This window comes from Sylvia atricapilla, chromosome 24 (genome assembly GCF_009819655.1).
Source record: "Sylvia atricapilla isolate bSylAtr1 chromosome 24, bSylAtr1.pri, whole genome shotgun sequence".
NCBI classification, from domain to species: domain Eukaryota; kingdom Metazoa; phylum Chordata; class Aves; order Passeriformes; family Sylviidae; genus Sylvia; species Sylvia atricapilla.
This window is the reverse complement of record NC_089163.1, coordinates 4,147,619-4,175,603: the sequence shown is the minus strand read 5'-3', so window position 1 is coordinate 4,175,603 and position 27,985 is coordinate 4,147,619. Positions and strand designations below refer to the sequence as shown.

Genomic DNA, 27,985 nt, shown 5'->3' with positions numbered 1-27,985 from the left:
GTACCTTTTCTTTTGTTGGAAGTATTTAATAAAACAGTATGCTCAGCATACTCAGTGGTACCAGGTCACTCTACAGCAGGATGCAGATGGTGTAGCAGCCAATGGACCATTTTGGAGAGATGTGATTTGCTGCTACTGGTAGGTAAACAATTACCCCAAATTCTTGAATGCAAGACAGGAATAGGATTGGTCAAAAATATTACTTTTCAAAATAAAGTCATAAAAAAAAAAAAACCCCGCAAAGAAATTTACATACATTCTACACTAAGCTACTATTTGTAGCAACCAGCTTCTAGAGGCCCTTGTGCAATTACCAAATTGTAAATACACACACAAGTAGAAAAAAACCCCGAACACCCTAAAAAAACCTCTCCAGCTATTTTGACTTCCAGGAAGTATCTGCAGAGTCGAAGTCCTTGACCAGCTTTGCAGTAAAGGATTCTGTTTACACTGACCCTTCAAACAGCTGCAAGGTTTTGTAAAAGGCAGCCAAGGCAAAGGCCCGGCAAGCTCCTGTCAGGCCACTCTCAGCGTAAACTCAGGCTCCTCTCAGCAGACACCGCTACAAACTACTCAATCTTCATCCCGCGGCTGCACAGCGGCTCCGTGCTCCTCCTGTGAGGCCTGCTGGCGCTCCCCTCACATGGTGGCAGGCTGCTGGGGGGGCACCCCGGGGGTGGGCTGGCGGGGCAGGGTGTACATGGCCCCCAGGAACTGGTCGGCGATGCGGCCGGCCTCGCGCAGCCCGCTCAGCAGCGCGCCGTGCACCGTGGCCGGGTAGTTGCGGATGGTGTGTTCTCCCGCGAAGAACAGCCGAGGGATGGGCTGGGGAAACAGCAAACCACAGGGTGGGCTCATGGTTTTAGCACGCTCTGCAGCAAGTGAGGCTTGAACAATGGGAAAAGTTCTCCAACCATCTTTGTTAAGGTGAAGCTGGTGCGTATGAGATAGCTTTAACTAGCTTCAGTACGGCCTGTCTACAAATTACCAAGAAAATAAAGCTCTATTTAATAAGCAGCGTTCACAGAGGCAGAGAAGCAGAGAAGGGTCATGTCCCAGCTGTAACTGTAACTCTACAGCCAAATTGTCAAATGTGTTTAGGAAGAATACTTTCTAATCCTGGAACATGAACTCTAGCACAGTAAGCAAACAAAAACTTCAACAATTCACTTAAATCAGCAGTTTCTCTTTAAACTGAGACTTTAAACAACTATCCACAAAATCATAAAAAGTGGAAGAAAAATTCTCCAGGGAACCATTTTATTAATAGCTGTGTGTATTAAGAACTCAAATAAAGTGAAAGCCACACAGCCTTTCCTGGCACTGCTTTCAGGAGTGGATGTTTCTTTCAAACTTAATTCCCTCAACATGATCTGGAGATGACTTCTGCCTTCACTGTGTTGGACTCCCATTTAGAAGAGACCTTTTGCTTCCTGTTCTTCTCATTCTGACCTTCAGCCTCTTTCAAATCACTACAATTCACTTAAATATGGTGATGGACAACAAAAATATGGAGTATGAAACACTCCATAAATATAATAGTACATACATATTAATATATGTATTAGTATTCTAATTAGTATAATATCAGTATGATTAGTAAAATATTAAGCACTCTGTTCAGACATAACCAAACTGGCTTTCTGAATAAAAATGCTCTTTTTTCTTAGCAAACAAAATTCTGTGATGACAGAATTCATGAACAAAACCAAATTATTTTACAGGTTTGAATCATTCATCATAAGATGCAAGTCATCTAAACTTATGTTTAGATACGTACGCAAATTACTCTGAAAAATCTTTCTGTTTGGAGGTTTTCCTAAAAAGAACTGGGAGATTTCTCACCTGTGGAGCACCTGGAATGGCTGGGCCAGGAGTGATTGGCTGAGCCATGAGGTCATAGTCATTCCCAGAGGATCCAGCAGCGACGTAGGAGTAGGAGCCCCGTGCCCAGGGGTCAGCGCGCCAGCGGGACACCACGGTCTCCTTGGGCTGAGACAAGACACCAGCTTCACTCGTTGGGAAAGTGCAAATTCTACACTTTGTGACAAATACAAACCATGCAGATTGCAACAATAGAAGGGACAAAGTCCTTGGGCTGATGTCAGCGGTGGAACTCTGTTTATGTTCTATGATAACACATCCTAAGGTGAACCTTTGATGGCAATTCCTTAAGTCTTTCCAATGTATCACCAGACCCTAGTGCATGTAGAGCCTCAGCTGGAACTCGGACATTTACAGCTGCACATTCCTGCTGTGTGTGCACTGTTTACTCTGTTTCTTCTCCCATTATCAACCTGATAATCAACCCTTCCCTGCCCTTCAGCCCTGAACTCACCTGGGGCACAGCACTGCTGCCAAAGATGCCTTTGAGAATGGCCAGGCACCGACCAACAATGACATCATCACTGATGTTCTCCATGATTCCTGCTGCTTCTCCTGCTACCAAGGCCAACAAAATTGGTGCTGTGGAGGATAGGAAAGAAAAAACCCAACAAACCTGAGTTACTGAAATTGAACATTTTGATCAGAACAAGTTGGACTTGGATAGACACGAATCTGTAGTTAAGCCACAAGGTTAGAGACTAAACAAATCCAACAAAAGTAGCCCTAAATTTTCCACCATCATGTCAAAATGACAAAAAGAAAATTAATTTTTATATACCATGGTATTATTTAGAATTATCAGAGAACTGATGTATTAAAAAGTAAATAAAAACATCAGGAATGATGTTTCAGCGTTTCACAGTCTAATCACATTAACTGCTACCCTGCTATCCATGAGAAATGGTAATTGTTGTTTTTAACTTCAGCCATCTGACTTGTGCTTCAGCATGAGGTTTGACTGCATTTCTGTCTCATTTCTACCTGCTGTGCCTATCTTCATGAGAAGCAAGGCTTAGAATTTAGCATGTGAAGCTAATTTGTCCATGAAATGATCTTTCCTTTCCATCTAAACCAAAACCACGGCCCTACCTGTTAACTGCATAATAGAGCCATCATAAAGCCACAAAAGCCACATGCACAGCCCTGCTATCCAAGGCTCATTACTTGTATTCCTCCAGTAAAATCTTCCCAAACATTTTAATAATTCAGTAGCCTAGAAAGGCATTTCCCTTGCACAGTAATTTTTTCCAGTTAACAGAGAAACCTGACCTGCTTATGGCAGAATGGAAGAAAACCCACTGGTCATCTGCAAAACAAGTAATTTATTCAATAATGCTCCTTATAGACACCTTAGCTTTTAGTCTGTTCAATGGCAGTAACAAAACTTTACTTACTGAGATCTCCTGACAACCTATTGTGGCAGCATCAGTTACAGATAAATCAAAACTACTAATGGCAAAGTCCTGCTGTAGCAGTAATGTAAATTAACAGGCACAGCCTGGAACCCAGCATTAGTAAAGTGATTTATATATGAATAGTGCTGCCCTAACCTACTACAGAACTGTCTGCAATCAGTCTGTTCTCTGCTTCCATTTGTCTTCCTAAAAATACTATTTTCTTGTTACACCCATTTCTGTATACTAACAGCATTTTAAAAAGTGGGTTTTTTTTCTAGATCTGAAGCTATACAAATAAGACACTGTCAAAAGCAGACATGCACCACAGCTACCTTTGTACAGGTTCCAAAAGAGGAAGAGTTCTCCTCTGCTTGCAGTAGTGCTCCCTACATGGCCAAACAAATTGACACTTGGATCCCAGAAGACACGATCAAAACACAACACAACCTGGAAAGAAAGAGTATCAACAGTAAGGAAGAGTGCAGGGAAAAAATAAAAATAAGGACAGTTACACTATGGATGCTTATCACTGGACACATCATGAAAAGGAAATTTGGTGAATATACAGTGCATATTCATAATCCATAGAGGTGTATACCTACAACTGCCTTCCCACAGGGCAGTGTGCTCTCAGAGTTTACCAATTTTCTGGTTAACAAGTTCCACCAGATCTACTTCTGCAATTTAATTCTTTTATACCTGTGTGGGAAATAGATAAGAGGCCCTTACAGTTCCTCAGACAAATTTCATCATCAAACCCTAGCTGAACAGCTGTGGAAAAGGCATTCTTCCTCTCCCCACCAGACAGATTCCACCCACATTTCAGGCTCCATCTCTGACAGCCTCTGGCTGCTGTGACAGTGTACCTTGTTCAGGTTGCCAAATCCCATCCTCTGCACTGCAGAAGTTTTCCACTCAGGAAGAGGTGGCACAAACTGAACTGCTGGAGGCTGCTGCTTCAGCACTCCCAGGGGCAGAGTGCACAGCACAGCATCACACTTATAAATGAAGGTCTGGCTGGTAGATCTGGTATTTACAGCTATCACTTCACAGCCTGGAAAAGGGAGAGAAAAGCAGCTTAATAGGCCATGAGGCAAGAGCATTGGATGAGAAATGAAAGAGATTACCATAATCCCATCAGAAAGTATTTTGTTTATGGAGACAGCTTTACACTAACAGTACTTAACTTGTAGGCAAGTTGTTACAGGACATTTAGCTCTATTCCAGGAAATACAATTAAGGTAGCATCTGAAAATGGCCTTACTGAGAGAAGTCTAAAGCTTCATCCAGGTCAGTAAATATTATTTAAATATATCCATAAATAAAACAAGGAGAGAGTGAGCCTCTCATTACATTGCTCTCCTAGCTGAAGGTTTCCCAAGCTCAATGTTTTGAAAAACAGCAAAAAGATACATTCCTTCCATTCATTCATTTATACTTCTAATACCAGGTCCTGTGGCACCAAGCCTTAAGCAGTCCCAGACCTCTTACTCCAAATGCTTCAATCAAAGAAGTAAATAAATGTGAACAATCAGTAAATACAGCTGAAAAAGACTGTGTCAAACGAGTCACAGAAATAATCAAAAAACCCAATTATGATTAATAAATCTCTAGCAACTACTTACACAATCCCAGTAAGGAATGTGGCTGTTTATCCACCCCCAAACATGTCATAGAAAGGGTTTTAGAACATCAGACTTCACACCTACTCCCAGAAGCACTGAAATCTACTTTCTATGCTGATTGTCCCTCAAAGCAGTTTGCTGGAGGTCTGGAGTACCTGATGCAGTGTAGCGAACCTGTCGAACTGCCGTGTTCAATTTAATGTCCAACCCTTCTGCCAAGGCCACTGGCACACAGGAATATCCATTCCTCACTGTCAGGTGACTGCCTGTGAATTCAAAGTCATCATCCTAAAATGGAGAGGCACAAAAAGCATGTATTCATTATCAAGTCCCCTAAATCAATAGAAAATAATCAGCAACTCTACACAATGGCAAAAAAAAAGTATTTCAAAAGCTTTTTTTTTTTTTTAATAGAGTCAAATAAATGTGAGATTCTTTCTGATTATTCATCAAGTAGTAAGTATGGAAACTTTCAGCAGACAATACTGTTAGAGATCATTTTGGCACCAACAAAAAGCTGTCTGGAATTTCATCATCAAATAATAATCACATAAATTCAGTACCTGCACAAGAGCAGAGTTAGAAACTCTTAACATCAACAAACTTTTACGAGAATGAAATAAACACAGTTCAAGTTTTTAGTTTATTTCTGAGTACTGACTACCTACCTGGTCCCAGTGCTTCAGTGAAAGTGTAGAAAGAGGTGTAGCATTAGCAAATTCTAGGTTTGCAAAATGCCAGTCAAGTATTTGCCTGTCTCTTGATGACAAATAAACATCACTAGAAAAAACAAGTATGACACAAAGACATTTAGTTTGTTAGAACAGGATATTGTAACTGCATTGCCTCCGAAAATTTCTTCACAAGTCATTTTTGAGTCTCTCCTTAGTCCAGAAATAAAAACATTAAAAAACAACACAAATTTTGGTCTTTAAAGCAGAGCTCATGGAAAATACCGAAGCTAAAAACTTCGGAAATAAAAAGGGTTACGTAAATAATGGTTTAAGTAGCACGCATAAAGAAAACAAAAAACAAATCTAGTAAAATTGCACAGAATAATAATATTGTACCAATATAAGTAGGAATGTGTGCTATCAACACTGATAGGTATTTAAAACCTCACATGCCTTTTCATTTGAGGATTTCTACAGAATCACCCTAGATTGGAACCACCTTTTCTCTTTGAATCATCTCTAAAAATGAGGAAAGTGAGTTCTAAAGCTGAGGGAACTCAAACTCTGGGTTTGTACCTTTGTAACCCCCTGAGTTCCCATAATAAAAACATACCACAGCATTTCTGAAACTTAGGGAAAAGGCAGTAAAAAAACTGCTTTTCTAAGTATTTATCCTTTTAGTTTGTATCTTTACCTTGGTGGATTGGCTTCAAGTTCTTGTAATTTCTCTTCCAGCTTTCCTTGTGTTTCTGCCAATTCATCATACTCCTATTAAGATTAAAAGCTAACATTAAAACAGTTTACATGTAAAAGGACTTGAAGACATCATGTAGCATCAGACTGCACCTAGCCTCAAATCACTAGAAAAAAATCACTTCATAGACTTAGTGGAAGCTAAATCAGATTTGTTGTTTTTTTTTTTTCCAATATTTAATCCAGCATATTCTGCTCTTTGTATATACAGAGCTCTGTGTCACGCTGCAGAAAAGATTTGTTTGGTGATATTTCAGGAATTTAAACCCTCAGAACTGAAGAACATGAAGGTACATTACACTCCTGATATTTTAAGAGTTTCTGTGTTCTGAGATCATTATATTCCACAAACTATTTCTTCTATTCTCTCTCTTCAAAGTTTATAGCTAGTATTGAACATGGAGATTTCCAAAGCAGGATCAATCATAAGTAAAAACCAAAGCTATGATCTAATTCAAGCTTCTTCCTGATTTTAAAAACTCTAAGTAAAACTGCATATAATGTCAACAGCCATCATCCTTCAAAGCACAATAATCTGGAGTGTCCAATAAAGCAACAAGAGAACAAAGCTGTTCACTGGTGACAAAATAAAAGAACCACTGCTTATGTATATACACATATAAACACCCAGAGCTTCCAAATAAAGGTATAAATCCTCTGTTTAGTAAATAGCTGACAAATGATCCTTGGCTCTACCTGACCTGGTCTGTCACCATCACAGATAGAACACTTCTTACAGCTTCCTTTATAAGGCACATCTCTACAGCAAGATATTCCAACAGAGGGGAAGTAACTCTGCTTATCAAGACAGAGCTTTGTACAGGATAATCTTTGGATAGAAAGAAGTCTTTTAGTCAAGAAATCACCATTATCTTATAGAGAAGGTTTCTCTCTTCAAATGCAGATTTTATTTCCAGACTATTGTGAAATCCAACTGTATTAAAGACCAAATTTGACATAAAATTTCATCTTCAAAACACTGCATGCTGTCTGACATGAGCCAGCACAGATTTATCTAAAACTGAGCTTTAGTATTCCCCAGCTAAAGGTACTCAATGCAGTGTTACAACCCAGAGTTACTGTCAATCACATTCTCCTGAAAGCACTGGATCATAGCAAGAGATGTGGAAACATTTATATTGGCTAATGTTATCTGCTGAAAAATTTGGCTGATTTTTGGCAGCTGAAGTCCTGAGAGAAGAGACTGACACACTGTATGCATGTGATCCTTCACCTTGCAAAGTGCAGTCAGATCTCTGTGCTTGCTTTTCACAAGGAACTCTGCTGTAATATCCCGAGGTGGCTTCACTTCTGATGCTTCCTTATACTGCTGATGAAGTTCTTTAATCTTCTCCTTTAAATTCACCATCTTTTAAGACAGAGCAGGAAAAGGAAGAAAGAAAGAAAGGAGGGAAAATGACAAAAGGCAGATTTCAACACGTTGCTGTGGAAACTGGATATTCACCTCAAACTATGCCATTATACCAGAGAGATTTCCTGCTTTTGGCAGGTATCTTTTATATATGCAATTCTACCTCCAAGAAGCCACAGTAAATACCACCAACCCTAAACTGCATGGCTGAAACCCAACATCATTGATTTCTTACTATGTTGCACTTAATTTGAGAGTAGCCCAAAAGGGTTTTAAATTTGAGAAAACAGAAAAGATGTTATTTACCACGAGCAAAAATAATGGAAGTAGTCCTAAACCACTGTTTCTGTACTACAAATCAGATGTGTAGTGAAGACAGTAACCATTTTTAAATAGCCCCCAAAAGCCTCAGCCAGCATCAGCATCCCTAAGGGAAGCTATGAAACATCACTGCTGATCATGTCTGTCCTCTTTTTTTCTTTTTCCATATTATGTTTTATGGTTTTCTGCCTAATCAATTTTTCTCCTTTCTCCTTTTTTCTCCTTTGTCCTAACAGGGCTTCCAAACAGGTCTTAAGCAGAGATATTTAAGAACAGCATTAATAGCAACTTTCTGATATTTTCCTTTGGACATTTTTGTATATTTTGCTGCTTTCTGAGGAACACAATGCTTATCATCTTGTTCTAAATGTCATCATCTGACCTTGTTAAGAAGATCTTTCAATTCTTCCTGTGTTTTCACAATTTTTTTCCAGTGCTCAATCTGCTCATCCTTCACATGCTTCTCCTGCAATCTGGAAAAGGTGAGAAGTGAAAGTCAGCTCAACATAAAATCCTTGTGTTAATGAGAAAACTTCTTATCACAATCTAAGAAGTGGAACACAATAAAACCACATGTCATGGGATATTTTAGTAAAAACTTGTATGACAATTGGAAAATTAATGCAAGTTTCTGTAAATAAGGGATGCATGACTAGCTAAAATGTGAGTGTGAAGTTCCTTTCTGCTATTAAAGGCCATTACAATTGCCATTAGCTTTTGAGTAGTGTTAGTGCAGTGTATGGACACCAAGGACACTGAGTCACTGCAGCAATGACTTTCAGGAAACTTTCAAGAGAGGTTTTCTCCTTTAACCATCTGTGAGATAAACTGCTGCATGAGGAGGGTAATGCTTACATCTAGGAGCACCACAATTGTTTCAGGTACCTTTTGGAAAGTCATCCACAAAATAGGAAAGTCTAGCAAAAAGAGAGGAGTCACTTACTGTATGACAACCTCCAGAGCCTGACCTAGGGAGACAGGCTTGTTATTGAGAACATTAAAATCCAGCTGGTGGCTGAGATAGGATGTGGCTTCCAGCAGACGATTAAATTCTTGCTCCACCATTTCATCTTTCTCTTTGGGAACCTAGGAGACAAAAGAACAAACATTGTTCTTAACCCATCCATAATTAATACAGTTGCTGAGAACAGCCCTTGGAGAAAAAGAATTTAATACCCTCAGCTCTCTCAAACGGTCAGACACCAAGGTGTGTACAACTCAATGTCACACTGTGCCAGGATAGGCACAAGAAGAGCTGTCAAACCACGATGACAGCAGACTTCTCTTGCAAGAGAAAACCAAACTGCCTTATGGGCTCACAGGAGTTCCTTTCTGGAAAGGAAGGTGTGTTCATCAAAGCTACAGAAGCCTGCCAAAAGACTCTGATGGTAGGATGGCTCTGCACAATCACAAGGCTTTAGAAGGCTTGGCATAGCTCAGGGAATTGGATAGACAGGAATTTATCTTCTGGAATGGTCACTGTGAGTGAGGACTATCAATCCAGCTTTTCTAGGATGATGGTGGGAACACTGCAGGATACAAATGGAATGGTGGGATTTAACTGTACTGCTGATACTCAGTTACACAGTGAGTGCTCCTGGTACACGATGAGAGCTCGAGTGCTGGAAAGAGCAAACCTCCCATCTGTTAAACCATACACTGGTTAAACAAAGGTGAGAGGACTTGGCTTCCACAAAACCTCTGAAATGCAAAGGTAAAAAACTCTTGTGGAAGGAGCAGGTTTTAGAAGAATAGGTGCAGGTACTCTAAAATATTATTAAAATGCTTAAAAAGGGACACATACTTTCCTTCTTCCCTCTCTCTGGAAGCCATTTCACGCTAGACCAACAGCCTCGTAACAAAAAGACTTGAGATATTACTTCTTTTTTAAAAGGTTCATGGAAAGAGTATCAGACTTACAGCTTGTCCATTTGCTTCATAAAGTGGACATTTTTGTTTGATCTTTGCCAATTCCATATTTACTTGTTTGCTGACCACAGCCATGGGATTTCCTCCTGAAAAAGATTTTATGTAGTTAACAGAGACTCCTGTAAAATTTGCCTGCAACTAAAAGTCCAAAGTTATAGCAATTTCAGACTAAACCACCAACTCCAGTGTATGCATCCCAGTGACCTAGAGTAACACTGCCAAAGGTCTGCACTTCACACCCTTAAGATTCCATGATTCTATGAATTAAACAAAAATGTTACAGTCTTTCAACAGGCAAGCTGAAATCTGTTTTGCCATGAACTGTGCAAGTTCAGTTCTTTGTCTGGAACCAGTTTCTGTTTGCAATTTAATAAGACTAATCATGAGACAGACACCAAATTTAGGCTGTCAGTAAAAATTATAGGTTTTACAGTATTTTATCATTTCACTACATTGCTGAAGGATATTGCACACTAAACACTTGCCCATCTTCTCAGCAGGGTAACCACATCAATAACTGATGCCATCCCATAAAACAGTAATAATCAGGGAGAAATTTGGCTTGCTTGCCATTATTTTTACAACTATTTTTGAAATCATGTGGAGAAAGTACTTTTGGGGTTTAAACTCTGAAGAAGGGCTTTTTTAGAATGGATCTCCATTTCCCCATCTCCCTTGTTTTCCCATGTAAATTGAAAGAACACTTTCTGTCTCTTTAGGGTCTCTCCCTTCATACAGCTTTGCTGTTTATGAAAACTACTAACTGCCAAAAAGGCTGAAGGAGAACACATGCTTTTTTTAAGAGTTAAAAACACTCAATTATTTTGGCCATGAAAGAAAACAGCCATTAAGGTTTCACATTTCCTCCCTGATCTTTTTGATTTGGAAAGACTCACCAAGTCCTGTTACCACCATTGCTCCAAGATCAGCAACGTAATTCCCTTTGCGGAAGGTGGCAACTCTTCCTCCCACTCGGTCCTTTTTAAAAGCACAAGATATTAAACCTCCAGTTACATTCAGTAAGACATCTCACTGAAACAGAATCACTGAAACATCTACAAAACATGGTACAAGTGTTCTCTTGACTGAAGGTTCAATTAACAGAATGTACACTTTTCCAAAAACCTCTGCAAATGAACTCGGTCACAATTAATTTACCTAAGTTAAGGAATAAAATGCTTGGGTAGAATTTTAAAAAGAAGAAGAAAAGAAAAAAAGGAAGGAAATAGAAAAAAAAAGGATGCTTAATCTGATTTGGGCAGATTTCACTATTTCTACAGTAGGACTTATTACAATAAGTCAGCTGAAACTCCATTATTTTCATGTGGGAAAAGCCAATTCTCTATTCACATAACTTATTTTACACAGTTTCCACAGGCCTCGTGTGCAACACTCATTGGCTTGGTTGTTTTTTTACCACTTCATTCCTGGGTCAGAAGGTGATTTGCATGTACATGCTAAGATCCAGGTTGGTTACATTTTCCCTTTATGGGTTCTCATGGAACAGATCTTGTTTACACAGATGCATTTATTTTTCAACCCAAGGATAGGTTGTTTTCATACCAAGAGTTTTCATACCACAACTGTTTGTGCATGGGAACTTGCAAATTACTTAGAAGAAGTGACAAGCTAACTTTGGCAATTTAGCAGAGCAGGCCTGATTTTATGAGGCCTTTCTTTTGTAATTCTTTTACCTGTCACAACAGGATCCACTGTGATTCCAAAGACAATCCATGCACAAATTTAGTTATGTACTAGATTTCCTCCTCCCTAAAATGCCTAAGGATTTTTAGCTTTTTATATATTTTTCATATATTTGTAACTTTGTAGAATATCAATACAGAGTTATAGCTTCTAGTACTTTTCCTGTTCTCTCCCACAGTTTAACAAACACTTAATAATACACTCTTGAGATTCTGTTTAGTCTTCCCTTTGGTTTAACATTCTGGACTTGCATTCTGCTCTCTGATGAAAAGTCAGTTTCTAATCATGAAAGAAGGTTGCTCTAAGGTGTTCCTGCTGTAAGCACACAACACCAGCAGCTGACCTTCCATCTCTGAGAAAGCATCAGACAGCTGCCAGCAAGAACAGATCCACTCAGCTCCCTGTGAGACAGGTTCAGTGTCAGCAATTCACCCTGACTGCCTGGAACACCACACACACTGCCCCACCCTGAGCACGCTGCTGGCCCACAGCCCTGCTCTAGTACTGGACAGGATTATTGCTTAAATTGCCATATGGAAGTAAAATAGCACAGAAATTCATACTCTGGCTTCCAGAACTGTGACATCCATTCCAAAACTCTGCAACTGGCGAGCTGCTGCCAACCCAGAGACTCCAGAACCAATAATGATCACCTTTCCTGTCTTCTTGGCTAGAGAAAGAGAAAAATCAGCTACAGCAGTCCTCTACATGTGCAGTACTAAATTGCAAACAGTCATGTAAAAGTTGCATTTAAGAGATACCAAGAACAAAAAGTTTTTTTCTCATGAGTAGTTCTGACAGAACAAACTCTTTAACAATAAGAAAATTGAAGTAATTCTGAAGGTAATGCTGAGACAGGTACAGGGAAAATACACTAGCAGTACATCTGGAACAGGGAAGAAAACAGGAGAAAAAAATGCTTCCAGACAACTGCCTGAAGAAGAAAGCAATTCCTATTTATTACTGGGGACAAAGTATCATTGTTTTCTTTCTTTCTGCTCCAGAAGAATAAAACTTAAAAAGAGCAGAGAAATTCACTTGCAAAATTCGAGAATCACATAAGCATGTAACAGACCTAAGTACAATATTGCGTTTCTGACTTTAAATGAGGAACCAAGATAACTCATTAAAAAGTGACAGTCACTGAACTATCTACAGATTTGCCAAGATTTTTTCCTCTCAAAGTGATTTACATAAATACAGGGCTTCTCTGTGCCAAAATAAAACACATTAACACCAATAACCAGATGGCTTTCCAGCCTTTTTTGATTTTTCTTAGCACTGCAATTCTACAAAAGAGCACTCAAAACACTGTCCTAAGAAAGAAACATGGAACAACAAAACAAAACAAAACTTCAATTAGAAACAATGCTCAAGTTTCTTACTTGGAAGGGGCTTCACTCTTTTGTAGATGCCAAAGTTGATGAGGCCATGACGCTCCAGGTAGCTGTGAACCCTGTGAACGAGCACGGTGTCACCTAAAGGAATGTGAGAATTTCAGGATTATTCTGTGTTCAGCAGCACAGATGTACTGAGGACAAATTCACAGCAGCAATCTGGGCAAGTGCCACCAAACACACCCTGTCCTACTGACCCACTCATCTTCCTGAGTTTTCTTTCTGAAAAACACCCAGTGCTGCAGTTTTGAATCCTGCCTGAAAAGCTGTACAGGACATGAGGTGCTTCTTTTAATCTAGTGCAGAAGAACATCTTTGTGAAACTGACTGCACAATCCCAAGATCATGATGCAGAACTGTGATGTGATTTGCCAAGAGTAGGATTATGCCAATACTTACTGCAGCACTGAACTCTCATTTTTATTTTTAAAAGCACAATAATTCACTATTTTGCAATCCTTGACAGTGTATCTGCATTCATTTCAGCATTATTTTCTTCTCCAATTATTTTTTATGGCTACCCTCCACCTTTTCTGAGTTTGTGGTGATCTTGTCTAAGAAGTGTGGAATGGTCTCCATTTCAAACAGTAACTCCTCATTCCTTTATTGCCTTCTTGCATCACACCCAGTCTAAGTCTTAAAAAACCCCTCCCCAAATCCATGTGAGTAATAACATTTTACAGCTGAAAACCACCAAGAAGCTGCAGCAAACCCTAAAAGCTGCACATAAATTAACCCTACTGTAACAACCCATCTTTTCAGCAGCTTTTATGAATCCTGTGATATTTCTTTAGCAGACAATGAACTGTACCAAATCTGAAGCATGAGTATAATGCAAAATTCCAGTCTGAACATGACCACTCATGGAGCTCCACTCACAAAGGACTGAGGCATCTCAAGCAGCTTTTTCTCAAACAAAAGTGAAAGAAAACAGCAATGATACATACAGTACAATTTTAGCAATGAAAAACTTGACTTACTGTTATAAGGTGCTTCTAATTGTTGGATAGTTGCTTCAAAAGTCAGCTGAATCTTCGGGTTATCCAACCAGAGCTGCAGCTGTATTTAAACAAACAATACAACATGTCATACTAAGCAATAAAAAGGTGTTTTCCAGGTGTGTGTTTGCTACCAAATAATGTCAGGAGATGAAACCTCCTAATGAATTAAACTTTGGCAGGACTACCCAAGCCATACTAAACTTTCACCTTCCAGCGTTCCTTAAGGTGCAGTAAAGTCTGTTTGAAGTTCTCACATCGTTTCAAATATGTGGAAATGCACCAAGGTAGCACAAAGGTGCGTGCAGCTGGCAGTGTCAGCCAGCATTGTCTCTTTGGCATCAGATTTCATGTTTTTGTAAAAGCTCCAGCAGTACTTATCATGTTATAAGGTTTATTTATCTCCAACATTTAATGATACAATCCATCTTCACCAATATAAGACACAACCATGGACTACACTGGCCACACATACACAAAAAAGCTTATTAACAGGACATTCACAAATCAAAAATCGAGCAGGAAAAATTGTCTGGGGCATGTTACTAGGTCAATTCATACTAGAAAAGAATTGTTTTCCCAACAGAACTCCTACTTTGTAGCACAGAGGCAGGAGTTAATAATTTTACTGGTCCATGCCTAGATCTAGGTCATACATCCATAATTAGTCAGTTAGCTGGGTATTCTCTAGAGTTGCATTGCTGAGCTTCACAGCTCCTCACAGATACCAAATCAAAGTGGAAATACTACAACTATAAGAAAAAAGAATGATTAAGAAATAATTCCCTTATAATTTGGGAAGCTAATTGAGGCAAATCACTAATTAAGAGCCTGCACATCGCAGTCTGTTGAGCACTGGGCTCACATCAGCTGCTCCACAGCCTCTGCTATTTTCACTGGAAGAGTTCCTTTCACAAGCCTTCCTCAAAGAGGATTCCTGCTCAGGAACTTCTCCAAGTAGTGAATAAGGTCCACAGACCAGCAGAGCTGCTTTTCCCTGCAAATATCTCTCTCCAGTAATTTCTCAATTTTAGTGGAAAGCTTTTCTGCTTCCAACACATTTGTAAAACAATTACTCATTATTCATTCTGTGCCAATTGTTTTCCAAAGTCTTTGGCATGCTCTGGCCTTCCCAAAAGTTACAACTTGAGTTAGAGGAAAATTTTACAGGAATAGCAGAAGTCATGCTCTTAGCATGAAGATATCCACCACACATAAATTTTAAATAACTTTAAGTTATTAAGCACTGGGTGTTACCATGGTTTCTTGATCATCTTTAGTCTGTGAGAAAACCGAGTGGTGCATAAGGTGTTTTGTCTCTTAACTATGGTAACACAGCAATTTTCAAAACATTTCTTGCTTTCCTACTGTAATTTTTCTAATGCAACTTCAGTTTCCCAAAATACTCTTCTCAAAATACAGGAGAAAGCCTTGATCCCTGTTTTGGATGCTGTAAATACACTACAGATTCTTTATGCTGCTTACAGCACTGCTTTGATCAAGAACTGGATAGCACATTTCTTAACAACATAAAGAGCATGACAGGATACCAGAAATGAAACCCCAATGTCTCAAAAACCAAATATTCCATCAACATGATGACTGCCAAAAAATCTTAGTGAGGTACACAAATTTCCTCCCCTTTTTCCAGCAATACTTTTCCCAACAAACTTACGGTGCGGTTCCTGATGTACAGAAACACCTTCTGAGTCTGCTGGGGCCCACTGATTATATCAGGGAAGCAGGCAGCTTCTTGAGATGTCATACGGTCATGTGGAAGTCTACTCTGGAAAGCTGCACCCTCCACACCTACAATAAAAAGACAAGTAGTCTACAGGCACTGCAAACATTACCCTTCCCAGCCAGTGCAGTCAGCCATGAGATGATACAGCGGCCAGTTTCATGGGAGGCTTTCATTTAGTTCCTTTGATTTATTTCTGCAAGGTTTCCAAGACAGCAGTTCTTTGAATTACAGGTATCTAATGAAAAAACTACACTACAGGGGAGATAAAACGAACAAGCAAACAAAATCCTCCAAAAAAACCAAAGCTTGACAAGTAAGTGGGCTGGGGGCACATATCCATATATTATATACAGCACACACACACATATACATATGCATAAACAATAAAACGTAACTATTTTAGATGCTGTCCTTAATTTGTGTGGTTTCCAGTTTCTAACACAACTGAAAAATTGTTTTAGTACCTGTTCAAAGCCAAGCTATCTGTGATATACAAGCACAGCATCTACCATCCCCTCTCACCTGCTTCTCAAAGTTTAATCTGCACTGACCTCCTCCAGCTAGAGGAACCCACCTTAAACTGTCATTTTGCATATCTGATATATTTAGAGCAGGCAGTGCAATGAAATACAATCAAACTTAGGCATTTCCTGTGCTCCCTCCCCAAGTGCTGCCTACAAACAGATTTCCTACTTTTCTTTTTAGATGCTCCATGTGTAAAAGACTGATGCTGAACCCACAGAGGAGAGGTTTTCTCTATGGAAAGCTCTCATTCAAACAGGAACCTGCACTTCTACCAATTCACCCACTGGCAGTGATGTAACTGCATCTCTTTACCCTGCACTCCTCAGTCTCTGTTATGTTGTACTACAGAAAAAGTGACAAACTAAGACACAGCTGCATCAAGTGCTGCAGCACGAGTGCAGAAAGCAAATCCTGCAGGTACAGCAAGCAAAACAAGGTACTGAGATGTGAAACACAGCAAGAAAAATATAAATCTCCCATGTCCTAGAAGTGACTCCCATCAGGACAGAGGACAAGGCATTCAATCTAGAAAGACAGAAGGAAAACCTCACAGAAATCCCCACAAGTATGGTTAAGATCAGTTGCTGAAACTGAAATTGCTCAAGAGATTACAGTAAATAGCAAAGTAAATATAAGCTTGCAGTGTGTTGCACTAACCAAGACAACTGTTTAAGAGTCTGAAGTTCAAGTACAGCAGTAGATGTCACTGTATCAGGGAGAGGAGTTCCCTGCTTTTAATTCTGGTGCCACCACACACCCTCTTTAATTTCCAAGCATTTTTACTTCCTAAAGGTGCTGAAAAAAAAAAATCAAGGAAGGAAATGGCTGTGAAACTAACAAAAAAAACCCCAAACTGAAAACCCCCAAAACAAATCAACCAAAACCAACCACAGAAAAACCCCCTAACCAAACAAAAAAAACCCTATAACAAGAAAAAAATAACCACCCCAAACCAAACAAACAACAAAAAACCAACCAAAAAAACTCCCTACAATTAAAAATTTATTCATAAATAAAGATCAAAAGATCTGTGTGATGACTCAAGGTAAAGAAAACTGTCTATAATGATTTACAATAATTTTACAAGAAGAAATTAGTAACAGAATCTACAGAGCATTGCAAGTAAAATAAAATTAACCACAGGAGAAGTTGACATATCCACAACATTTCCTGCACTACTATTAGAATAGAAATAAGGAATAGAAATATGGGAATAGAAACCCATAGCTCTACTAGGACTTCAGTTTCTCCAGCAACAACCATTCCCCAGCCCTTCTGCTGTCTTTTCATCTGACACTGGCCCAAGGGTGCCAACATCTGTGTAGGAATACACGTGCCCAACTGTGAATTCTGTAAAACTGGGCATGGAAATCAAACCAGTTACCAATTCTCTGATACTTTTTTAATGCTAACAATTAAGGTTCTAGATCCTCAAGTGCTAGCAAAAAGCTCAGCAGCACAATTTTCAGAGAATGGCCAGTTAAAGACCTGAAATGCTGAACCTGACTCCCCCTTACAGGTTTGTGCTAAAAGAAGTGTATTTCTCCAGGTACCTGCTAAAAAGCCATTTAGTCATCAAATACCAGCAAACTCTCAGATGTGTGGATTTAAGACAACTCAGCAGTTCCTTGAAAAGCTTTGGGATTTAATTCTTCAAACTGAGCAGCCAGAGAACATGGAGCTGCTAAGTTTTGAAAAGAACTCCCAAGGTGGGCTGAGTTGGGGGGGATTTTAAGGCCATGTATCTTCCATGGCAATACCCAAACTTTAAAACTGGAATAACAGAGTAGCTCCAAATGAGCAAAGATATCCAGGAGGGAAAAAAAAAAGCTAATAACCCACAAAAGTGTTCCATACAAGAATGCAGAAAAAGCATAGGTATTAATAGCAGAGATAGCATTTTTATTTGGCCAACCACTGGAAGATCTTATAAGAACTAAATGTCCTGGAATAGACTTCTGCAACTACACAGCTCAAATCAAAATGGATTTGGATTTCAGGCTGACTAAATCCAATTTCACACCCTTACTGCTTGTATTTCATGAAAGCCATACATTACAGGGATTACCAGTTCAGAACTACATGTTTCTCCTTGGGAAGATTCTGTCTAGACCGGATTATCAGCTCCTCTTTGCACACATTTGCACACACACACACACGCCCGTTTCCTGACATTCAGCACTAGCAACTAACTGGCTGAAGTTTTGAATATTGAGTTTCTTCCTCACAGAACAAACCCTGAGGAATGCTGCTCATTTAAAGATTTACTAACACATTAGCAGATGAACACACTGAATGAAAGGACTTTGGCTGTCGAATTGGACAGTTGTTAGAGCATACCCACAGCATATAATACAAAATGCAAAATACGCAGAATTTCTAATCAGGCAATGTCTACCTAAAAATGACATGGGCAATGCATCCTTAAGCCCATGAGCCATAAGAGCCAGCAGTTCCATGCAAGTGGTAACATCCATAACTGTATTTGGCTCCCTTACTTACAACAGCAAAGGATGCACTCTTGGATGAGTATCCTGAAGTTCTGTTTGCTTCAAAAAGAGCAACTCGGAGGTACAGAATAGGTTCTGGAGCCTTTAATGCTTGTTTAAAACCCTAATCCTGAAGTGAGAGCAAAAGCAGCAGAGTTGGAGGAAGATTTTAAGTAGCACTCCAAGGACTAAAGAGTCAAGACACCAATCCTGTGAATGAAGCAGTGAGTACTGCCAGCTGCAGTACCAAGGCCAAATGGAGAATGCAACTGCCAATCCAGTCCTATGAATGTGCCCAGCAGACAATCTCCTGGGCTAAGTGCTGGCACACAGGTCAAACAGAAACCCTTCCAAAAGACAAAAAGAAAGGAGCAAAAAGGTACTCCGTGCTCTGTTTCTTCAGCAGGTTAGAAAAAAGGGTATACTGTTCTAAAGCTCTGTGTCAATCTAGGTGGTACCAACTGGCTAAGTAAAGAAACAACCTTCTGTAATTTAGACTCCTCTGAACATGAACATGGAGAGGAGTGGAGGGATGAGAGATCGGCCTGAGGCATTTCAACACAGGGTTAGCTAAGTGCCCTTTTCCACAGTTGTTACAGACCTTGACTGAACTCTGAATTGCCCCACACTTTTTAAACTGGTGGGTTCACAACTCCTGCACCTCTGGCTAAACGCGGGACCACCACACCCATGCGCACTTGCAAGCATCAATCCCTAACCTGGCGGCTCCTGCTACTCAGTGGCAAGCATCAAACGCCACCCTCACCTGATGCTTGGCCGTCTCCATACCCTCCAGAACTGTCGTCTTGAAGTCCTCCTGCTTGCCCTGTGGAAGGAAAGAGGAGAACTCAGGGACCTTACTCCATAAGTTAAACCATACTGGACATAAAGGCCCGGCAGTTGGCGTTTTAGGTATTAAATTTCACCAACTAACTAAACCCGTTTGCTGAGAATCCCATCTTCTGGAACTTAGGTTCAGGGCACCAAAAAATTATGTTCTGAAGTGTTAGCCAGGTTACTGGAACGCTTGACATCAGATTTTATGGGAAGTAAAGAAGTACACCATATGTAGCATTCCTGGTGGCTAAATACTTATGATCTGGCAGATGGATACCATCAGATACTATGGATCTCAAACCCTAAGAATTTGATAATCTTGCCTTTGGTGCTCCCAAGTCTCCCCATATCCCAAGGAGATAGTTTAGAGCATTTTGAAAAGCCTCTTATGTTCAGGAGACCCTATTTTTTTCCCCCATAAACCCTTCCTTTAAGCTTGATGCTAGAACAAGTCTTCAAAGGCTCAGACCACTTACTTTGGCTTCAGGACCCTTGATACACCATCAGTGTTCTAACACACTAAGATTGTCTCTGAAGCCAAATACATGTCATACCATTGATCAATGATGTGATCAACACTCAGCACTGAGAGACATCAGTCTTTTAACATTCCCAGCAGTGGAAACACGAGGAAAGGCTAAGCACTCATCTAAAGATCTGAAGAAGTCTCAGAATTACCCTAGCCTGCATCTAAGTCCTCAACAGGACTGCAACACAAGCAGAACAGAGCATGTTGAGAAGAGAAATGAGTACAGCTGCAGTGTCTGCAGGAACAAAGCCACTACACACCTCACACACTGCTCACTTCACAGGAGACACCAGCTCTGAGTTGAGCTCATGAGCAATACTCTTCCACCATCAGACATTTGCCTGAAGCCCCATCACCTGCAGAGTTCAGGAAGCTGTGGCACACTCCAGAGTTGGCCCAGGGCTCTTCAGCTGCCTCCTGCTGCACCAAGGCTCCTTCAAACCACACACTCCCACAGTCAGCAAGTCCAAACCAACATACACTGAAACACACTGCAATGGTCACTGGAGTGAACAGTCACTTCCTGGAGCACAACTGCTCAGGTGTCATCTCCAAACAGGTAAGAGCAAGGTCTAACCTGAGGCTAAACACACAATTGTTAACACTCTTTAGAGTCTGGGTGGACAATTTGGCCAGAATGTAATTCAAGGCTCTTAGAGGACACATTAACTGAGAAAAATTTCATCTGAGCTACAGATTTAACCCCTAAAGCAAAACACAGAAAATTAAACAAATGTTTCCCTACTGTGCTAAACTGGATTAATGCAGAATGTCACAACATTCAACATCTACAGATAAAACAAAATAGGAACTGAAACAAGACATATATTTTCCCTTAGTACAACATAGGAGCCATAACTAATACTTGTATAAAATCAGTCTGCCAGTAGGGAAATAAAAAACTCACAGAGAGACTGTGACAAGCCAGATTAAGACAGGCCTCACTAGACCCAAGTTAAGACTCTGAGAATAAACATATCTGCAACAGCAAGATATAATTCTTTACTTGATCTACATTGCAAGTACTTGATTTTGCTTCCATTCTGGGAGAGATTACCACAATTGAAACATGAATATTTACACTCAAGCATAGGCCATTAATTTGCAGTAAGAGTTTCAACTGTGCCTTCCACAAGTTAAGAAATTAAATAGATTCTGACTTCAGTCTATGGCATTCATAATCCCTGAATTAACACTGACAATGAGCAGAGGGGAAAAAAATTGTTCTCAGCTTATTTACAGAAAGAAATCAGAATCTTCCTCTTCTCATCATTATTACTGAATGCTTGGACACAATTCTAAATGCTACTCAGTCTGAGCAGACAAGTGTGGAAACAAGGCTGCTAGTGAAGATTGCCTCTCCTCCCCTGGAAGAAAGGTTCCAGCTGTAAAGGAACTAGCAGCAGGCAAACTGCTGATCCCTGTTAACATCAGATTATTGCAGCTCAACAGAACATGTTCAAGAGCAGAACCTGCTCCAAGTCTCAAAGCAACAGAATAACAGACCATGAGCTGCAGAGCAGTGAGGAAGAAAGTCCACCAAGGAATCTACTTCATGTAACTATCACTGTTACAAAATTAAGAAAAGCTGCACACCAGTATCACAGAGTACTGAATTTTTTAGGAAAACAAGTCATAAAGTAGAGACAAAGCACCACTAAGTTTGACCATCCCCTTGATCTTAATCTTGATCACATTCAGTTCCTTGAAAAACAGCACCTAAAAATATAGGATTACCACAAAGAATACTGACAACACTAAAAGGCCAGGAGCTAGTAAAGAAAATCTTCTGTAGTTCTAAAAATAAAAATCCAAATTGGTGAGGAAAAACAAAGCAAAGACTCTTAGAGGAAAAAAAAAAAAAAACAACAAAAGAAGCAAGCTCCTTGATTCCAAAGGAACACTGGCAAACAAGAACACAAATGTCATCAGTCAGCACTGCAAGGGAGTTTGGAAGCTTTTTACTATTAGACAATATTTCTCAAGTAAAAAGAGAAGAGATACTCTAGGGAAGTTATCTTAACCATGAAACCCTGTCACACCTTTTAAAACTGCTCTGCAACAGCATGCAGTATATTTTGCAAGTCCAGACTGTAACAGCCAAAACATCTGGAATTCTCCACAGTTGAACACAAGAATGGAACCTACTCAAGGAAGACCAGGTGCTGTCACCTGTGGTGTGACACTCAATAATCCCCTTCCCTGTGAGCTGTCTGTGGGGACAGGCTATTCAAATACCAGACACCAGGACATTTTTAAATTGCACAATCAGGCTTTTCAGCTCAAAAGCTGTAATGTGACAACTTTATGCCACTACTGCATTACCTGCATTTTTACAGGCTTTAAACACAGAAAGAATTTTTAAGGTCTGCAATGAGACTAAATTAACAGTAATAGCCAGGCTAACTCAAATTTTCCTAGATCTTCATTATGCAATCCTACTCTAGTATTACTGTCTAATTTAGTATTTCTTACTGAACACTTCAATTTTTCCTTCAAAGTGACAGAGAGAGAGAAAACCTCAATTATAAACACTGCTTTTATACACAGCAGACTCCATGCTGCCACCTCCTTCTAAAGGGTGGCTGAATTAGAAGTTTCAATGCACTTTTAACATAAAATGACCTGATGTTCTTGACACCTATATTAGTAAGACAAAAATAGAGAGATCCACAAATATATATATAGTCTCAGAAATCTTTAAAATTACAGCATGACTAGCTATGGAGTGACAGCTTGAAATCTGTCTTCTTTCTACATTATTGCTTCATGCATATTCACAGATTCTAGGAATAGAGAAATGATATGATGACCTGAAATCTACTCCTTTCTGAGCAGCCTGATACAGTCTGTTTGAAAATTGATTGTATTTAGATGGCTAAATACAGTGCTTGCAAAATAACTGATTACCAGGCTGTGTACAGAACAGCATGACTCATCACTGCTATCTTCATGTTCCTTCCTTCATGGGACAAAACCTGTTCCCCTGTATTTCACTGGTGATGCCTCAAACTGATTTCAATAATCATTCTTAGAGGCACAAAATAGAATCTGAGAGAAATAAAGTGTATCAGTATTAGGTCTCAAGGATTAAACACAATGTCTAAGCTAAATTAAATAGTAAGCTTAAAATACTTGCTTAATTACACCTACTAAAATCCCATTTTTGCTACATCAGCTACAACTGGGGTGCCAGGTTTTTTATCACTGCAAGTATTTCAGTCAAGCATGAGCTGTAGTATTCCTGTATCAAGGCAGGAGCCAACAGCTGCAACAAGGAGAGGTTACAATGACAAATCATAAGAGATAAAACCCACACCCACAGCTTTTAGCATTTGTTTTGCAACTGAAGGTTGGTATCCCCAAGCTAACACCAGTTCTGTGTTCTCAAACCTGCCAGCCAAAAAGAAAATTAGGCTAACTGAAGACTAACAATTACTCACATGAACCTGCAAAGATTCAACTACTAGATTTCAGCTCTTGTCTAACATCAGCTAGTGCACACATTATTTCATGAAATCTTTTGGCTCTGAACTTGGCAAAACCATGACCTTCAGGGCAGCTGAGTGACACCCCACCAGACCTCACTAATGGTGAGAGCTGTGAACACAGTGGAGCTAAAGAACAGAGCTACTGCTACTACCACAAATTAAAAAACTGACCAAAAAACTTCTCAGGGTAAAGCACAGCTCTGTCTAAGCTAATAAGGAAAGGACTGAAGTTTAAGCAAACAGTATCCAACCAGAATTTAAGATTAGAGTCATAGTTTAAAGCCACAGGAATCAGAGTAGTTTAAATCTCTTCTTCTGCATAACAAGCCCCCCATAAACCCAACCTCTTGTCCCTCTGAGGAAAAAGTGAATGTTCATACACGAGCAGGTGTGGCAGCAGAGAGCCAGAGAGGCTTTTCTGGACAACAAGCTTCCAAAGACAAGTCCAAAATGATCATGAGAATCTAGCACAAGAGGTTTGGTTTCATTTGGGATTATATTAATGCATATTCCTATCTTCATCAGGCTGCTCTGCATTTCTTCCCTACTTCCACATATGGGGCCAACAAATAAAACACTGGAGAACAATTATTCAAAACCAGATTGAAACCAGACATGGGATTCATGATGCCACACCCGGCCCTACCTAATTTCTATTAACAAATCAGGTAAATAGTTTCAGAGGAGAAGGTCTCTCTCTACTCACCAGATGGCTCCTCTGGCTCACTTTCATTCTCCTCTTCTGCAGGAGCTGGTGGAGGTGGTGGGGGCAGTTTTTTCTCCTTCTCAGCTTTAGCATTTCTCTCTTCCTCAGAGTAATACTCATCTTCTGACAGGTTTGCAAGACTCTCATCCATCTCTCTATACTCAACCTGTGAAAAGCACAACAGAACATAAACACACTGAAGATGCCTGTAAGTCAGGCTACTAACATTAAACAATTTTGTTACTTGCAACATTAAAGTTTAAAGAAAAGGCCTGAGTTACCTTATGCAGACTCTTATTGCAGATACCATGCTATAAAATGCAACAAAGCTTAACAAGTTCCAATTGTTTTTGCCTCCACCTAAACAAAGAAACCTTCAGCACCCTATAGCAGGAGCTTTCCACTCACATCAAGCCCAGTTTATCTGTGTGTTATATTATCATTTAACCTCTCTGGTTTTCTTCCCCTCCTTGACATCCTTGCCAAGGGATAAAAAGCAGACTCTGTGTCCACTCCATGTGTTCTGCTAAGCACAGATGGCCAGAAGTGTACACAAGATTTCCTGCAGAAATCCCACCTGGGCCCTGTATGGTCTCCTGCTCACTGGGGATCTTGTCTTGGTACAGAAGCTCACAGCTGCTTCCTCTCCAGAATGGTCCCACTAGTGGCTCAACACAAGAAACATCCCTTCCCCTCATCCCCCCCAGTCTTTATTGCCACATATGTCTTGTTATGTTACTGTTCTCCAGTAAAGATAAGTAAAATTATCAACCAAAAAGACTTGCTCCAACTTGAACATGGAAACCCCAAGAACTAGCCTGGAAGGGCTGCATCACATACTGCTTTGTCAACCAAGCTTTAATCCAAAGTAAGAAAGTTCTGTATATTGCTACTGCATTTCCCTACTGACTGGAAAAGAAAAAAAAGCACTTCTCAATATGCAGCCATGGGAAAAATAAAAAGCAATCAGCTAGTGATCCTCCAACAGGTCAGCCTCCGCCAGGAAACAACAAAAACAATTCTAGATTTCTCACCAAAAGAAAAAAAAAATCTTTCATGGTCTAAGTTCAGGCACAAAAAAGAGCAATAATGGGCACAGTTCAAAGCAGCTTTGGGAAGCTTGTGTACAGGAAACCCTGGGTTCTTTAAGACACTAACATACTCCGTGATCTGCTATCTTTTAAGTATTTACATTCCACACTGTCCAGCATATTCAGTTTTTGCCACTGTTGCACCTCCAGGACCTGCTGTGAGCTCCCACTCTGAAGCAAGTGATGGTGACCTCCCAGCACACACATCCACTACCACAGCCACACACAACTGTCCAAGGGCCCTTCAAGTCTCCCATTCCCTCTGAGCTTTCACAGCTTTTAAAGAACCAGCAAGTTCAATTAAAAAAAACCCTAAGGTTTTTCCTACATTTATTTTTAACCTAGATACCCTCCCAAACTAGGTCACACCACAAACATTGATGGGAAGGTGACTCGTGCTGGTCTGAGAGCTCAAAAACACAGATGGTGCCACAAGTGACAAACAGCCTTTGCAGATGGGTACTGTCAGTGCAAGGAAACATCACACAACCCACACAGAGCACTAATTCCTACCAGTTAACAGACCACTATAAAGAAGGAATGCTGCTTCTGAAGGTCTGGACAGGACACTCAAACCCATCTCATTTCACCCACCCTGCCGTGGGTTTCACTATCCCAGGCTGCTCCAAGCCCTGTCCAACGTGTCCATGGACACTTCCAGGGACGGGGCAGCCACAGCTTCTCTGAGTAACCTGTGCCAGGGCCTCCTCACCCTCACTGTAAAATATGCCTTCCTTACATCCAGGCTACACCTACCTTATTTTGATTTAAAACATGCACCAGACTGACCTACCCAACAGCTCCTGTGTGTGAAGGATCAGTCCAGTTATCACATCACACAACGGCTCTGAAGAGCCACATTCAACGCCACAGGACAAAACAATTCCAAATAGTAATTTCAGCTTCCATGTCAAACACCCCAACCCAGGCACAGTCAGGATCTTTAATATCTTCTGAAACAAGGCTTACAAAAAAGTTTTCAAAAAAAAGAAGGTAATGTTCTCAGGTATTCAGAACAACAGATGAGAATTACGTACTACAGACCCAAACTACTGGAGACCTTTTACAGCTGTTAGATTTCATTGCTAAATCCCACCCTTACACAGCCTGGGCTCAGCTCTCCAGTACCAATGGAGGGAAGGTGACAAACAGTGGACTGAGCATGGCATCATCCTTGCAGAACCAGCATCGTCCCCTGCACACGAGCCTCGAGAGCTGCCTCCATACACCACAGCAACAGAACAATTTGCTGATAAAATGTAAGCTCACAAGCGCCCCAATGTACTCTCATGGATTTGGGGTGTTGTTACTGCTCGCTATCCGGTCAGAAACCGCAAAAAGTTTCTGAGCAGCTGCAGAAAGCAGCTGTTTTATGACGGGGCAGGAGTTGTCCCCAGAGCCCACGAACGTGAGCTAAGACAACAGGGGATCTTGATCTTAATCTGAAGCCGAGGGGGCTTCCTGCGAGCCTGCGTTTGTCCTTTGCACTCACGACACCGGAGCCCTCGGTCCTGGGCATGACACCCACCGCCTTCGGCAGGGCCCGGAGCCGGGCAGAGCCCCGCGGCACGACCGGAGCCCGGGACGGCCGAAGGGCCGGGGAGCGGGACTCCCCGGGGATGGGGGCCCGAGCACAGTCCCGGGACTCCCCGGGGATGGGGGCCCGAGCACAGTCCCGGGACTCCCCGGGGATGGGGGCCCGAGCACAGTCCCGGGACTCCCCGGGGATGGGGGCCCGAGCACAGTCCCGGGACTCCCCGGGGATGGGGGCCCGAGCACAGTCCCGGGACTCCCCGGGGATGGGGCCCCGAGCACAGTCCCGGGACTCCCCGGGGATGGGGGCCCGAGCACAGTCCCGGGACTCCCCGGGGATGGGGGCCCGAGCACAGTCCCGGGACTCCCCGGGGATGGGGGCCCGAGCACAGTCCCGGGACTCCCCGGGGATGGGGGCCCGAGCACAGTCCCGGGACTCCCCGGGGATGGGGGCCCGAGCACAGTCCCGGGACTCCCCGGGGATGGGGGCCCGAGCAGGTCCCAGGACTCCCCGAGGAATGGGGCCCGAGTAGGGCAGGGCCCTGCTGGCCCGAGCACGTCGCACACGAGGCGCCTGCGGGGCCCACAACCGGACCGCCCCACACCTACTTTGGCTCGCTTGCGGCGGCTGGTCCTGCGGCCCTCGGGGGTCTCGGCGATGCCGGTGGTTTCGGCGCCGGGCGCAGGGGTGGCCCCGACGGCCGAAGGCTCGGACACACCGCCCGGAGGCGAGGCCCGCGGCGGCTCCTTCTTGCGGGGCGTGCGCTCCGAAGCCACGCCGCTATCCGAAGAGGAGCCCAAGGCCCCGGCGGCGGCGGGCGGGGGCACCGGCGCCTCCGGCCCGGCCTCACCGCCCGCCGCCGCCTCCGCGCCCTTCTTGCCGCCCGCCAGCATCGCCCCGCCGCACAAAGAGCCGCGCGGGGCTGCGGCCCCACTACGTCACTTCCGGGCCGCCGCGCATGCGCACCGGGGCGGCCCCGCGG

At 41.6% G+C, this 27,985-nt stretch overlaps 2 protein-coding genes across 3 annotated transcripts in view; one reads left to right on the top strand and one right to left on the bottom strand.

Moving 5' to 3' along the window:
- The window catches only part of LUZP1 (leucine zipper protein 1), a 380,667-nt gene that overhangs the window by 15,129 nt on the left and 337,553 nt on the right, over positions 1 to 27,985 (top strand). The window lies entirely within an intron of this gene.
- On the bottom strand, positions 2 to 27,912 carry KDM1A (lysine demethylase 1A). 2 transcript variants are annotated; one of them, XM_066335481.1, is made up of 20 exons: positions 27,612 to 27,912; positions 24,379 to 24,544; positions 19,582 to 19,641; positions 15,733 to 15,866; positions 14,040 to 14,118; positions 13,048 to 13,140; positions 12,226 to 12,332; positions 10,855 to 10,936; positions 9,950 to 10,044; positions 8,973 to 9,115; positions 8,412 to 8,502; positions 7,571 to 7,705; positions 6,278 to 6,351; positions 5,578 to 5,689; positions 5,065 to 5,197; positions 4,151 to 4,338; positions 3,617 to 3,731; positions 2,339 to 2,466; positions 1,846 to 1,992; positions 2 to 825 (listed from the first exon to the last, which is right to left on the bottom strand). In XM_066335481.1, exons 1-20 carry the CDS (start codon positions 27,894 to 27,896, stop codon positions 640 to 642), a joined length of 2,553 nt encoding a protein of 850 aa, XP_066191578.1. In that variant the 5' UTR covers positions 27,897 to 27,912; the 3' UTR covers positions 2 to 639. The 2 variants fall into 2 exon arrangements, with proteins under 2 accessions (XP_066191578.1, XP_066191579.1); XM_066335482.1 differs by lacking the exon at positions 19,582 to 19,641.